At 36.5% G+C, this 13,954-nt stretch overlaps 3 protein-coding genes across 10 annotated transcripts; all 3 read left to right on the plus strand.

Moving 5' to 3' along the window:
• Window positions 1-2,190: 2,190 nt before the first annotated feature.
• LOC113330359 (L10-interacting MYB domain-containing protein-like) lies at window positions 2,191-6,345 on the plus strand. Of its 7 annotated transcripts, none has more exons than XM_026577171.1 (8): window positions 2,191-2,343; window positions 2,507-2,652; window positions 3,165-3,182; window positions 3,306-4,120; window positions 4,227-4,276; window positions 5,069-5,119; window positions 5,296-5,647; window positions 5,749-6,345. In XM_026577171.1, the coding sequence occupies exons 7-8, from the start codon at window positions 5,297-5,299 to the stop codon at window positions 6,328-6,330; spliced, it is 933 nt and encodes a 310-aa protein (XP_026432956.1). In that variant the 5' UTR covers window positions 2,191-2,343; window positions 2,507-2,652; window positions 3,165-3,182; window positions 3,306-4,120; window positions 4,227-4,276; window positions 5,069-5,119; window position 5,296; the 3' UTR covers window positions 6,331-6,345. The 7 variants fall into 7 exon arrangements, with proteins under 7 accessions (XP_026432956.1, XP_026432961.1, XP_026432960.1 ...); XM_026577176.1 differs by having other exon boundaries at window positions 5,310-5,647; XM_026577175.1 differs by having other exon boundaries at window positions 3,306-3,331; window positions 3,441-4,120; window positions 5,069-5,647.
• Window positions 6,346-7,375: 1,030 nt separating this feature from the next.
• Window positions 7,376-8,575, plus strand: LOC113330380. The gene is made up of 3 exons (XM_026577202.1): window positions 7,376-7,516; window positions 7,642-7,873; window positions 8,050-8,575. The coding sequence occupies exons 1-3, from the start codon at window positions 7,460-7,462 to the stop codon at window positions 8,544-8,546; spliced, it is 786 nt and encodes a 261-aa protein (XP_026432987.1). The 5' UTR covers window positions 7,376-7,459; the 3' UTR covers window positions 8,547-8,575.
• Window positions 8,576-10,668: 2,093 nt separating this feature from the next.
• On the plus strand, window positions 10,669-13,878 carry LOC113330355 (transcription initiation factor IIA subunit 2-like). Of its 2 annotated transcripts, XM_026577169.1 has the most exons (4): window positions 10,669-10,760; window positions 10,900-11,052; window positions 11,171-11,221; window positions 13,507-13,878. In XM_026577169.1, exons 2-4 carry the CDS (start codon window positions 10,924-10,926, stop codon window positions 13,645-13,647), a joined length of 321 nt encoding a protein of 106 aa, XP_026432954.1. In that variant the 5' UTR covers window positions 10,669-10,760; window positions 10,900-10,923; the 3' UTR covers window positions 13,648-13,878. The 2 variants fall into 2 exon arrangements, with proteins under 2 accessions (XP_026432954.1, XP_026432953.1); XM_026577168.1 differs by lacking the exon at window positions 10,669-10,760 and having other exon boundaries at window positions 10,767-11,052; window positions 13,507-13,850.
• Window positions 13,879-13,954: the final 76 nt, after the last annotated feature.

Below are 13,954 nucleotides of genomic sequence, written 5' to 3' on the forward strand. Positions count from 1 at the left end.
CTGCGCCTAAGTTCCCCTTTTTATACGTTATGTATTGTATGGTTTATCTCATCTCATTCAGTCATTCTTCTGTTCTTCACTTCGACACAACAGAGAAGTTCTCAGAGAGAAAAAGAGAGAAACTACGGATGCTGAATCAAGCATCGTCTTCTCTGCCTTAGAAATCATCTTCTTCTCTGTGTGATTACTGATTAGAAACTAGGGTTCTCTTCTTCAATTTCCTTTGAGTTTAATTTCAATCTTCAAAACTCAATTTTCAATTTAGGGTTTTCGGAAATTAGGGTTCACAATTTCAGATTTGTGAAATAAATCATGTCCCAAAGCGAAAGAGGAGCATCAAACCATGTTGGGTCTTCACAAAATCTCTTTATTTCAGTTGCATCACATTTACCTGCTGCTGCTGCATCCAACCAAGTTCAAGCTTCTGGAGTGAATTCAACACCTGCTTCAATTACACCTGCAATTCGTCCTAGAGAAGAAGAAGAAGAAGAAGAAGAAGAAGAGGAATGCATTTGCAGTTGTTGACTCAAATGGAAATGGAGATGTCTTTTTTTTGCAAAAAAACATGAAGATTATGAACTTGTTTTCTTGTGTGGCAATGGCATGAACATCTGTATGTCTTTTTTTGGTGTGGCATTGATTTAGAACCTGTTTTGTTGGATTTTAAAGCTGTTATGTGTACTTGTTCTGTGTTTTTAGCCTGTTTTGTGGCTGTCCTGTGACTTACCGGATGGCAGCGGAAAAATATCCGTTATCCGGTAAGTCCAACGTAACGGTAACGTTTTTGAATTTCTTATTTCCGCCAGAAATGAACGGTAACGGATATCCGCTAAATTTTAACGGAAACGGCAGCGACAGAGCCTATTTTCGTTACGTTAGCATCCATTGACAGGCCTAACCGTTTATAACACCATTAGCCAAAACATGGGTATAGAATACTTATGCGTGAATTTACACCTAACTAATTACTTATATATATTTGGTTTATACCAAACACCGAACTGGACGTTACTCACGTTCGTTAGGTATACAATACATCTGTTTCTGATCGCTGATACTAACTAGATTGGTCCTGCTAGCTCTTAAGTTTTCTTTTTCGTTCCCAACTTTCAACTCTTCCTTTTATGTTTCCATCTTCAACACCGAAATCCAAAATAGATACTTATCGGAAACTTTAGGGTATTTTTTGTGAAACTTTTTCGGTGATGATCATCGCTAAGTGTTAGAAAAAACGCTTTAAAATTACCAATTTTTTCCATGGACTATGTTTTGATCCCTAGACCTATAGCCCATTAATTGTTTTTTCTTTTGAATAGATAAAACAATAGTCCCACATTGACTAAAATCTAAAGAGTTTTAGACATAAATACCATAGAATTGACTATAAGGGCATGGCCCTTGGGTCATTAGACTTTTGTGCTTGGAGGGAAGGCTTAGACTAGGGCAAGGTTGCCTTTCCCGTACGCGCGGTGCTTCGCACAGAAGCACGCACGCCGTCGCCGTCCGTCCGGTCGGTCGGGTCGGGTTCGGGTGTGGGTGTGGGTGTGGGTTCATTAGATCCTATCTTTTTGCTGAAACTTTTGGTACGTGTTTTACACACATGTAGAAGAATCTTCTTCTTTGTCTGCACATGTTTGTCTTGGCTTTCTTGTCTGTACGTGTTTGTCTTGCTTTCCTTGTCTGCACATGTTTGTCCTGGCTTTCTTGTCTGTACGTATTTGTTTTGGGTTTCTTGTCCGTACATGTTTGGCTTGGCTTCTTGACAACACACTGCTCTAAGCTTGACAAAAGCAACACTGTTTTTAACCCAACATTACCAGTATTTCTGTCATACGCATGGTTTGGTTGCATGCATTTTTCCTCTCGTTTGTAACGTCTTAAACACTATATAAGGGAGGAGTCTTGAGCTCATTTGACACACCACAGAGAAACATCTCTTCTACTCTCCTTCTGTTTTTCTGTAAACATCTCTTCTACTGTTTTAAGTTCTGCCAAGCTCTAAGGGTACCCTCATTGTATGCTACATTGAGGAGTACTAACTGTAGTTGTATCCTGGAGGTGACTCGCCAACTGCTGTAGCATCTCAGAGGAGTGGCAGGCGATATTGCCTTTAGGACAGCGTAGTTTACGTGCCTCTACATTCTCTGTGCAGCAACATCAGCAACATTATTTTGAGCTAAGTATCTTCTTCTCAGTTACATTATTAGTACTTTCACCAACACTAAGCACCAAGATTCAAATCGATTGACCGGTGATGGTGCTGAGATATGGTATTTCTTCTTTTTTATTGTCGTTTTTTCCCTCAAGTTGAATACAGAGTTGTTGCAAAGGGATTTGAGACAGGTATGTTAGGGTTAGAAATTTGAGATTTTGGTGTTTTTAGATTTTATTGATCTATTACCGAAAAAATAATTTGTTCAGTCTGTTCATATGAAGTTTTAATTTAATATCAGTTAGGATTTTTGAAATTTCGATAATAAAAATTCCAATTGTTTTTGTTCAGCAGTTTGATTATGGAGAATTGAATGGAAACCCTAATTTTATATTCGCCGTCATAACACTGTCATCACCACCGATAAAAAGAAAAACACTGTCATCACCAAGTCACTGAAACGAAAATTCCTGATGATTTCACGGGTTTTCCTTTTCAAGGTATGTTTTTAAAAAACCCTAATTTATTTTGTAGAACTTTTAATCCTTGATCTTCCCCGTGCTAAAAAAATGGATGACATGTATTATCTTTTAGCCGATTTGCACTGTTTAGAACAAATTAGTCTCACAACTAGACGTTCTCATCTTTCATCACCCAAGATCAGCTTCCGTAAGTCCCCTCCAATTTTCTATAGGTACTCTTTCTTTCAAGTTAGAATTGGGTTTTAAAAAGATATTTTCTTTTAAGTTTTATGTTAGGTAATTTTTGCAAATTTTAGTGTTTTCATGGATTAGTTGTTTGCTTCAATTGAGGTTAGGATTTTAATGAGATCAAGGACATAAAACAATTGTTGAATTGCTTAACATATTTTATGGATGGTCTTTAGTTGTTTCAGTATTAAAATTTACGACCAATTGGTATACTGTTCTTACTTTGAATTAAATATGAATATGGGATTGAAGTGTTGTGTTGTCGTACAGTTACTAATATGATTATTCTAATCTTTTTGCAGATTTCTTGAGATCTTATGGTAACTTCCTTTGTTGAGACGTTTATAATCAGGCATCTTTGGCTCACGAAATATCTAAATGTCATTTTGATATAATTTCACCTTTATGTTCTTAATCGGCTACCTACAATTGTGACTTTGCAGTGCAAAAGCGTGCGTCGTTGGAAAAGGTAATAAATCTCAATTCTCCTGTCTTTCAGAATTTTTTCAACGAAGACCTGGTCGGTTATTCTCTCGATCTTATCGTTCTCTGGGTGTAATTCGGATTATCAATTCGAGGTGTTTATAAGATGGTCTCATGAGTACGTGCTGGGCGCATAAAGCTGCATGTGTACCTGATGTGCTTCGAACAAGGTGGCGCAACTGCCCCAGTACCTGCCTGCCGTGTAACTGCCAGTTTTGCTTCGAACAAGGTGCTGCTGTGGCATACTGCTCCTGCTGCGAACCTGTTGTTGGTGCGAACAAGCTGATGTTGCTGGGAGAATGTGGATTGCTGCGGTACCTGCTGCCGAGAAAGCAAAGCATTGTTGTTGCTGCTGCTGCTCCGCATACTGCTGATGCTAGCTTTTGCTGTGATGTTCCTGATGCTACCTGTTGCTGCTCACTTGGTTCTATTTATTATTCTTCTTGACCACCCAAAATATTTCGCCCTTTTACTTCTCTCTGCCCTTTTGATTTATTTGTTTTCCTTATATTGTATGATTACCTTAACTATAAGGGTTCTGTGCACAAAAGCCTTAGGGCCTGTTTGGTAGTGTTTTTCAAAACAGTTTTCACTTTTCAAAAACAGGGAAAACAGAAAACGATGGGAAAACGTGTTTGGTAGCAGTTTTTCTAAAAACGTTTTTTACCCGTTTTTTGTTTTTGAAAACACCTAAAACGAAAACAACATTTCATCGTTTTCATCGTTTTCATTTTTTTCCTTCTTCTCCTTCAGAAACGAGCAGTTCCCAAAGGAGGTGGGTTGATTTTGTTTTCATGATCGTTTTCATGATTTTGTTTCGATTTCTTTTAGGCTATCAGTGAATCTCCCTTTGGACTAATCGGGTGTTTGATTTGAAGCAGATGGGTTGATTGATTTGGTATCAAGTTCTAGGGTTTGCAGCACTTTTTAGGTATGAATATCTATTACAATTTCTGGGTTGCATGTATGATTTTCTTTTCGATTTCTCTACGGTTATTAGCTAATCCCTTTTTGGAATAATGGGTATATGATTTGAAATAAATGTACTGATTGATTTGGTATACTGCTCTCCCTGAAACTCTTTACTGCTCAATCTTCTGAAACATAACACCCCATCCTTCAAACCCTAACTCAATTTCAGAAATATTCTCTCTTTCTCTTCTGATTTCTTAGTAAAATAACTCTTATCTTCTCTGATTCAAATCCAGGACCTAAAGGAGAGAAATTAGGGCTTTTTAATTTCTCTCTGGTTTATAAGGTTGGTTTCAATATGTTTGGATTGTGCTTTTTGATTTCGATGTGAATGTTGATTAATAGGGAAATTGAAGTTCTATGAAGTGGGTTTTGTATGAAATTTTATTTCTTTTAAGGAATTTAATATCCTGGTTGTTGTTCGATTTTTTTTTGGCGGTGTAAGAGTTTGCAATTGGGGAAATCTTGAGGATCTGCTGTAATAGGTTCTGTTTGATTTGTGTTTCTATTTCTGTTGAGAATCAGGTTAGGGTTCTGCTAATTTGGTTTCTGGGTTTGTCAATTTGGTATAATTTTATTTCACTCTCTTGGAAAAATTGGTTCTTTTTAACCAATTTTGAATCTCTGTATTTCTTTATTATCTAGATTTGGTGATGTTTGTTTTCTTTTTCCTTTAGATTTCAGTTATTCAAACTCCGATTGTGTTTGTTGAAATGAAGTTTAGAATTTTGAGCCTGATTTCACTTTACAGGTTCATCGTTTGGTGGTTAATAGGGATCCTAAATACACAAATTTCATCGAGGTTAGTACTTGGTAGTTCTTCTGCTTTTATTTATTTACATAGTTTAGTTTATTAACAACTAGTTTATTAACTAAAACTAGGGATCCTTACTGGATATTGTTATTACAATTCTTTTTTTTTCTTACGTAAGTACCATGTGGTGGACTCCACTGAATTTTTCTTTAAGTTTTATACAGTATGTATTCTGTAGAAAAAAAGATGGCTTCTCTATCAAGTGATGATAATGTAGATGATATCCGCACATGGCCACAGTATATTGTGGATTACTTTGTTCAATTGGTTCATGATGAAGCCAAAAATGGGTTACAAACCACTACATTGGAGAAGAAGAAATGGGGAGAAATAGATAATGCTCTCTTTGCTAAGTTTGGTAAGAGATACAGCATTCCTAAGTTGAAAGCTAAATTCAATCGACTACGTATAGAGCATAGGGAATTTGCAAGGTTAGTGAGTGATACCGGTATGGGTTGGGATCCAGTTGCAAACACTGTCACTGCAAGTGATGATGCTTGGAAGCGTTACTTGAAGGTATGCGCATAAATGTTTACACTAAGATATTTACTTGTACATAATATAGGTACATAATGTAGTTCAAGAGTATAATGCATGTGTAACACTCCCAAATGCAGAAATATCCTGGTGCAAAATCCTTCCGTAAAAAGGGGTTAGACAATTATTATATGCTTGGGGAGATATTTAATAGCACAACAGCATCTGGAAGCATGTCTAATGCATCAACACGGTCTCCTCCTGACTCAGACACCGAAAGAGACTTGGAAACAGAATTCCTTGGCAAAGGGGTACATGTAGAACCCGCTAGCTCTGGAGACACGAGTCACCCTTCATCACACACACAGTCAAACATACAGCGACGTGCTTTAGATCTTCCTATTGATCTCCCTCAGCGAAAGGCGACTAAATCATCAAGGTTTGATGATGCACTTGTAGCATGGACTGAAAATCTCAAAGTTAAAGCTGAAGTAACAAAAGCGAAGGCTGAACGTAAGAAGGATAAGGAAGTAACATCTCCTCTTTGTACCAGCACCGAGATATCATCTATTGAAGATTGTATGGATATATTGGACAACATGGAAGGAGTGGAAGATGATGTATATCTCAAAGCCATTGACAAGTTCAGAAACCCTGACTATAGGAGAATTTTTAAGAAAATGAAAGAATCAAGGAGAATTATGTGGCTTAAGAGTTTGTAATATGTTTTTTTTTTTAAGAAACTGAACTCGGTTAAGGGTTGTTGAGTGTTGTGATTTAGAACTTGGAGTTACACTGTGACACAATATTTATGTTAATGTGAGCTTGGTTTTGTGTGATTTGCTTTTTTTGATAGTAATTAGTAATAGGTTTATGTTGATTCAGTAAAAGTTTATTTTTTATTGTTATTCATTGTGCTTGTAATAACAATATGTATTTTCTTTGTGTAGGCACTGTACCAAAGGGAGTATTTGGAAGAGATTTGGTTGTTAACTGGCATATCAAAAGTCCAGGTATGTAGCTTTACTTTTCCATTGTTTCCAGCTTAAATCTATGAATAGAACATTCGTCATTCGCCACTGCACATCATCAAGACAATGCGAATGAGGGAACAAGTTTTTCTTATTTATAAATTTGTGTTCTGGATTATCTATGAAGTGATTTCTCTAAATCTCATATTATAAGTTCGCTAATGCTCTAAATCTTTCAAGCCTTCCTACGCTTCCTCCTCAGTCTTCTAGTTCTGTATCATAACACTAGCATTACTAATAGTTTTAGTTGTCTTCTTATTAGTACTTATCTGTTGCATGTTAGTATTTTTAGGATTGGTCATGATGCGTCGACCTTTCTTCTTATAATCATTTATCTTTTGCATCAGGCAGTAATACTCTTGTGTTTTACCAGAGTATTAAAATGGAATCCAGGGATACAAGTTCATCAAGTGACTCATCCTCAGACTCGGAAGACTCGTTTATGGAATTGCTTATGGTTAAGGAGTTGCATAAGCGTTATATTAAGATACCAATGATGACATCAGTGCTTAGTGGGAGAGAGTTTATTTTTGAGTTACTGAATGGACATCCAAGACGAATGTACAACTTGATGAGAATGGATCCTTCTACATTTATGCTGTTATGTTCAACTTTAAGGACCAATGACTTCTTACAAGATGATAGATCAGTAAGTGTCGAAGAGGCGGTTGGAATATTTTTGGCTATTGTTAGTCAATCAATGCGCAATAGATTGGTTGCAGAGATGTTTCAACATTCGAATGAGACCGTATACAGGCACTTTAAGAAGGTTTTAAAAGCATTATGTCGCCTTGGATGCCTCATAATTAAACCTCCCAATATGGATGAGGTACCTCCAGAGATTATGACAAATCCTAAATTCTATCCATGGTTTGTGGTATGGCTCTCATTCCCATATTACTTGTTAATGTATCTTATATGCATGTTTGTTTCTTTACAGTTGATATTCATCTTGGTTTTAGCATCTTTAGCTTAGCCTTTACAATTGATAATTCAAAACAGGATTGTGTTGGTGCTATTGATGGAACTCATATTAGTGCTTGTGTACCTGCTTCTAAACAAATTCCATTTCGAGGCAGAAAAGCTCAAATCACGCAGAACATTATGTGTGCTTGCTCGTTTGATATGTTGTTCACATTTGTATATACGGGATGGGAAGGAACTGCCAATGATGCAAGAGTACTCATGGATGCCATATCGAACGAAGAAAACAAATTCTCAATGCCCAGAGAAGGTATTGAATACATATTACTTTAATTCTTGTTAGCTTACATTTAATACTTTAATAGATCAATCTGTCCATGCAATATCTGAATTGTTGTACCTTGAGATAGTGTTTAAGATGATAAATGTTCATGTTCCAACTGTCTGTTGAATTGATGAAGTTAGCAACTGGTAATTTGAATGTAGGAAGGTACTATGTTGTTGACTCCGCTTACACAAACATGCCTGGGTTTCTGACACCCTATCGTGGAGAACGGTATCACTTGCGTGATTTTAGGGGAAGAAGTCGACAAGCAAAGGGTCCTATGGAATTATTCAATCATAGGCACTCCTCTTTACGTAATGTTATTGAACGTTGTTTTGGAGTGTGGAAAAGTAGGTTTCCAATATTGAAATGCATGCCAAATTATCCACTTCGCAGACAAAGACTCATTCCCGTTGCATGTTGTACTTTACACAACTTCATTCGCTTAAATTCAAGGAATGACGAACTGTTTAGTCAGTTCATGGCAGAAGATCTTCTAGTGGCAGATGAAGAAAGTTCAAGTACTGGTCAAGAAAGCACATCAATTGACATTGATGTAAGCGCAGCGAATATTGAGCTGATGAATAATGTTAGAGATGACATAGCAGGGACAATGTGGATTTATCATCAACGCCGACATCACCACCAACACCTTTAGCTTATACAAATATGTAAAATTGTTGTTATGTGTAAAATATTTGTGCAAGCTCATAACTACTTTTTGAATTATTAGTTTTAACATATAACTAATTTTGAAAAATATGTTTTGAAAAATATGTTTTTGAAAACAGCCATACCAAACAGCTTTTAGAAAATGAAAACAATGAAAAAAGGTCTGTTTTAAAAACAGTAGAAAACTATTTTTGAAAACTGTTTTGAAAAACACTACCAAACAGGCCCTTAATTTCTTACCTCTATAATTCGAATTGCAAGAATCAAATTGTATTCAATTATCTATTCATTTCTTAATGGAGGGATTCTCATCTGGTGAAGAAGAACCCTTTGATGTGTCACATGTGGTTATTTCTATCATGCACATGGCAGGACCAAAAATTAAGGACTTACACGACCCATAATTTGTCTTGAAAATTAGTACAACCAATATTAATATTAGTAACCTACTTTTTATGACATAGGAGAAAGGAAACGTATATGATAGAAATATTCCATGCAGATTTTCTGAAGGAACAATAAATTTTTTATTATTATTACATGAATGGGTTTGATTTACGTAAGCGAAGCCAAGCTACACCAAACAAAAAATCCTAAGCGATGGGCGAAGCGAAGCCGTGCCACACAAATCAAAAATGCATCATCAGATTCAGGACGGTGCAAGGCAAAGCCGCGCGACGTCAAATAAAAAGTGTGTAGGGATGGAGCGAGGTGAAGCGGAACCACACTAAATCAAAAATGCATCGCGACGGAAAAAGGCGAAGCTGCGTGGCACCAGGTCAAAAATGTATCGGGACGGGACAAGACGAAGCCGAGCCGCACCAAATAAAAAACGCATCGCGACGGGCGAGGCCAAGACAAACCACACCAAATCAAAATTGCATCGCGACTGGACAGGGGAAGCCTTGTGACACCAAATCAAAAATGCACGACGGGATGGAGCGATGCCTTGCGACACCAAATCAAAATTGCACGGCGGTGCAAAGCGAAGCCACATCACACCAAAAACCAAAAATATGGTTAAAAGAAAAAAAAATGATGATGAATTGTTTTCGGGCCCGCTTGATACGTAGAACGGGCACAACATCTAGTCAGATATTAGAAGAGTTCGGACTCGTTGTGTAGAGTGTGTGAGTGATGCGGGAATTGAGTCGGTCAAGTCGATGTGTTAAGTGCAACTGGGGAGGAAAAAGGTAGGATTTGGGTAGGGGTGTAAATAATACCCGAAAATACTCGGCCTGCCTGTATCCGCCCGAGCCCGCCTGTACCCGAAGTAGTCCAAAGCTTGTTATGGCCCGTCATGGACCACCCGGCCTGGCCTGGATTAATTTATTGGACGGTCTCGGGCTTTGAGATTAATTATGATGACCGGCCTGATACCCGACCTGATACCCGGCCTGGTGCCCGGCCTGAAAGCCTTATATGTACCATTAATCATTTAATATCCTCTTAAAAAGACTTAAAAGTTACAATTTTATAATTGTCAATTTTGTGTCAAGAAAAATAAAATATATAATAGTTTTTACTTATAGTTAACCTTTTCAAAACATTAATGGTAATATATTTTCTTATTAGAAAGTTTATTGTACTCTAATTAATTATTTATTATAGGCTAAAATTAAAAATTTGTCAGTGTAATTTAAATATAAAATAGTACTATCACTTATGATATGCGATGTTGGAAAGGAAAGGATATTGTATTTAATACCGTTCATTTGAAAATTTAAACTTAAAAAAAAAATTCAAAATAGTGGCCTGCCCGTATAAAAAGCGGGCTTTGAACGGTCTTTGGGTAGCAAAATATCTACTTGAGCCCGGCCTGTCCGGTCTGAATTTGTTTACGGACTCACAAATATTAAGCCTGGCCTGCCCGGCCTGTCTTAGTTTTTGGGTCGGGCGGCCCGGCCTGCCCGAATTTACACCCCTAGATTTGGGTCGTTCAGAGAAGTGCCTATAGCCAAAATAACATGGGCCCTGAAGGAGAGCATCTTATCAATCAATAGCACGTCGCAATCTATTAGTCGGTCATAAAGAATCCACGGTCAGACATCATAACACATGATTACATAGTACCAAAGAAAGTAGATTATCAAAACACCGCCTAGATATGTTGAGGTATAAAACCAATTCTCTCTCTTCACTTTTTTTTCAGACCTTATAAAAGCAAACGACTCTCGAAATCGCTCTCTCACTCAGATCGGTAAACTTTGAAATTTGTTCCTCTCTGAAATCCTCTCTCTGCAAATATAATGATAATCGATATCAATCTATTAGTTAAATTGATTATGATGATTGTATTTCTTTTATTTTTTGATGATTTTTGTGGATTTTTTTTCTAGGGTTTGTTGTTTTTGTTGTTGAATATGGCGACTTTTGAACTATATAGAAGGTCTACAATTGGGATGTGTTTGACTGAAACTCTTGATGAGATGGTTTCTAATGGAACTCTTAGTCCTGAACTTGCTATTCAAGTTCTTATCCAATTTGATAAAGTAAGTAATTTCTTAGATTTTCTTTTTGTATTGTTTTCTTTTTTTTAATTCACTTTGTTGGCGTAGTTCGTCTGGTTGTTTTTAATTTTTTGTGTTTATTTTTGTGGATTTCTTTCAGTCTATGACTGAAGCTTTGGAAACTCAGGTTAAGAGCAAAGTCACAATCAAGGTGAGGTTTCTTTGCTTGTTGCTTATTGGTATTGATTCTTGAGGAAAAAATTAGGGTTTTCCATGGGAAATATGAATGAGTGATAGGTATATTATGTTTTTTTAACTGAAATCCATTAGTGAAAATCTCATTGGGAAGTAGTAGATAAATTAAGTATACTGATTTTTTTATTGTATCAACTAGTGAAGAACAAGGCATTTGTTTCTTAGTTTCGATAAAAATTATACTGCTTCTGAGGCAATTGTTTAACAATGCTTTATGAGATTTTAAGCTTTGCTATGAAAAATGAAGTTTTTCTCTGATTTAGTTTGATTTGATACATTCAATTCTATTAGCAAATCTATTGTGTAGCTCTAGAATAAGCTATTTTAATTTCTATAGAGAAGCTACTGGATTTTGTTCAGAAAAATCAAACCAAAGGATGGTTATGGAAGGCAACAAATTCATATGCGTAACTTGCAACCTATACCCTGATAGGGCTGGAGAAATTTGACTGTGTTGTAATACCCATAGCCTGTTTGCACGCTGCTTTCTTTTGTAAATTCGATCTTAGATTGTTCCACACAGAATTAGAATAGATTTCAGAATCCGCAACTAGCAAGTATTTTAAACATTGAAGAGACTTGCTAGACTAGATGGCAAACTGGGAAATTTGGAGTTGTTGAGGAATGTGCTGAATAGTAGTCTAGGAAACTACTAGAGAAGGTGTTCCATTTTAAAACATTACCAGATCGACTTGTAGAGATAAGCAACGGCAACACCTTTGAACTGTTTGTAAATGTTTTAACCTTTTACCTCTAAAAAAACACCTTTGAACTGACAATGAAATTGTAGTAATGGGATGTGACAGGCCATCTACTGCTACATATATAATGAGTAAATTGACTTTGCGAGGCAACCAGCTAGTGATTAATATTTTAGTTGTGAAATTGCGTAAGACCAGCTATTTGAATGGTTGACCTGGGAAAAAATGAACGCGGGTTACAGCTCACTGATTGAACTATTTTGCATTTTGTTTCTTTTATCTGAGGATTGGTAAATTTATTTAGGAGATCACAATACAAGATTATTCTGAGAATATGCTTTCTTCGAATAAAAAGTAACTCTTTGCAAACATAACAACACTAGCCAAAATTGTATAAGCTAAACCTAGTTCTCTTGTCTAGTTTCAAGTGGGACTTTTCGTCTTTTTTTGAGTTTGTGTTTTGATTCAACTTGTGCCATTACGATGGCTGGAGCAGCAGTAGGAATGTATTTAGGAACAACATATTCATGTGTCCAGCATATGTTGCTTTTACTGATTCTGAATATTTTGTTGGTGATGCTGCTATAAATCAAGCTGCCATGAATTCTACCAACACCATTTTTGGTGAGATTTCTGATGCCTTTGCGTCAAATTATAAATCAAAATTCCATGACTATGTTGGTTATCATACTGTGTGTGTTTTTTTTTTATATTATGGAAGTATTTAATTGTAGCTAGTAAGTTTGTCGATTTTACATTATGTTCATGATCAAATTGATCCAACCTTCAGGATTAGTTTAGGGTAGCATCCAAGTCTGGTTATGCTCCTCCATATTTTTGGTTGACTGCCAAGGGGATTGAAACACTCGATCTCACTATTGTAGGGAGAGAGTTTATCCATACAAACAACCCCTTGGTGGTTATTTATCTGCGCCTTCTTCTTCTTTTTTTTCCTCATTTTCTTGATCTACTAGCCTTAGATTGGCATAGGGTGAATTTCTGACTTTCTGATAATTTGGCGACTTTCTATAGCTCGGTTTCCGACCCATGGTTTGCTCATCTTTCTGATCTTGTAAAACATTTTCTTCTCTCCAACTGTATGTTTTTTTCTCCAATTGTACAGTCGAACAGATTATTGTTCATCTCTTCTTCTTTTCGCACGTTCTAATCTCAAATAACATTTATGAATTCTGCTCTTGCTCTTTCCACATATGCATTCCCTGGGGTATGATATATTTCTTTGTACTGGATTATTGGTGATGTGACGTGTTAGTAAGTCTGCTTGATCACTTGTGACGTGTTATAGTCCAGGATTTTAAAACTAGGGAAGTGGGTATTTGGGAATTAGTCAGGAAACGGGTTAAATCTAGTGCAGGAGTGGGGATTTCTAATTAAGAATCCCATGGATCCCCAAAGTCCTATGTTTGGTTCTTGAACAAAAATATTATCATTTGAAATGAAGAATGATGAATTGATAACCATCCCTCTCCTTTTGGCTTTGAAGATCTGTTAATCAATCTCTTGGTGTTTTTTCTTACAGGGACATCTGCACACCTACAGGTTCTGCGACAATGTATGGACCTTTATCTTGCAAAATGCATTGTTTAAGAACGAGGAGTGCCAAGAGAATGTTGGCAAGGTTAAAATTGTTGCATGCGACTCCAAGTTGCTCAGTCAATGAGTTCAGATAGACTGTTTTCTCTTTCTGAGTTGTGTTTTAATGACACATAACATTTGTGTTAAAAAAAGGGTTTGCTGGAATGCACAGTACCCTTCCACTTTGCAAATCTGTTAATTTGTAGACATGTCAAGAAGGGAGAGGTAGGTAGTCAAATGTATGACATGAACCAAGAAAACTGATGATACTGCAGTTATTCAATTTCACCCAAAAAAAGCCTTTCTTGATTCTTTATATTTCTCTTATTGAAATTTTATCATAATGTTGATAAAAAAGCCTTTCTTGATTATCAGAGACAGCTGACTTCTCC

This window comes from Papaver somniferum, unplaced genomic scaffold (assembly GCF_003573695.1).
Source record: "Papaver somniferum cultivar HN1 unplaced genomic scaffold, ASM357369v1 unplaced-scaffold_118, whole genome shotgun sequence".
Classification (NCBI taxonomy): Eukaryota; Viridiplantae; Streptophyta; class Magnoliopsida; order Ranunculales; family Papaveraceae; genus Papaver; species Papaver somniferum.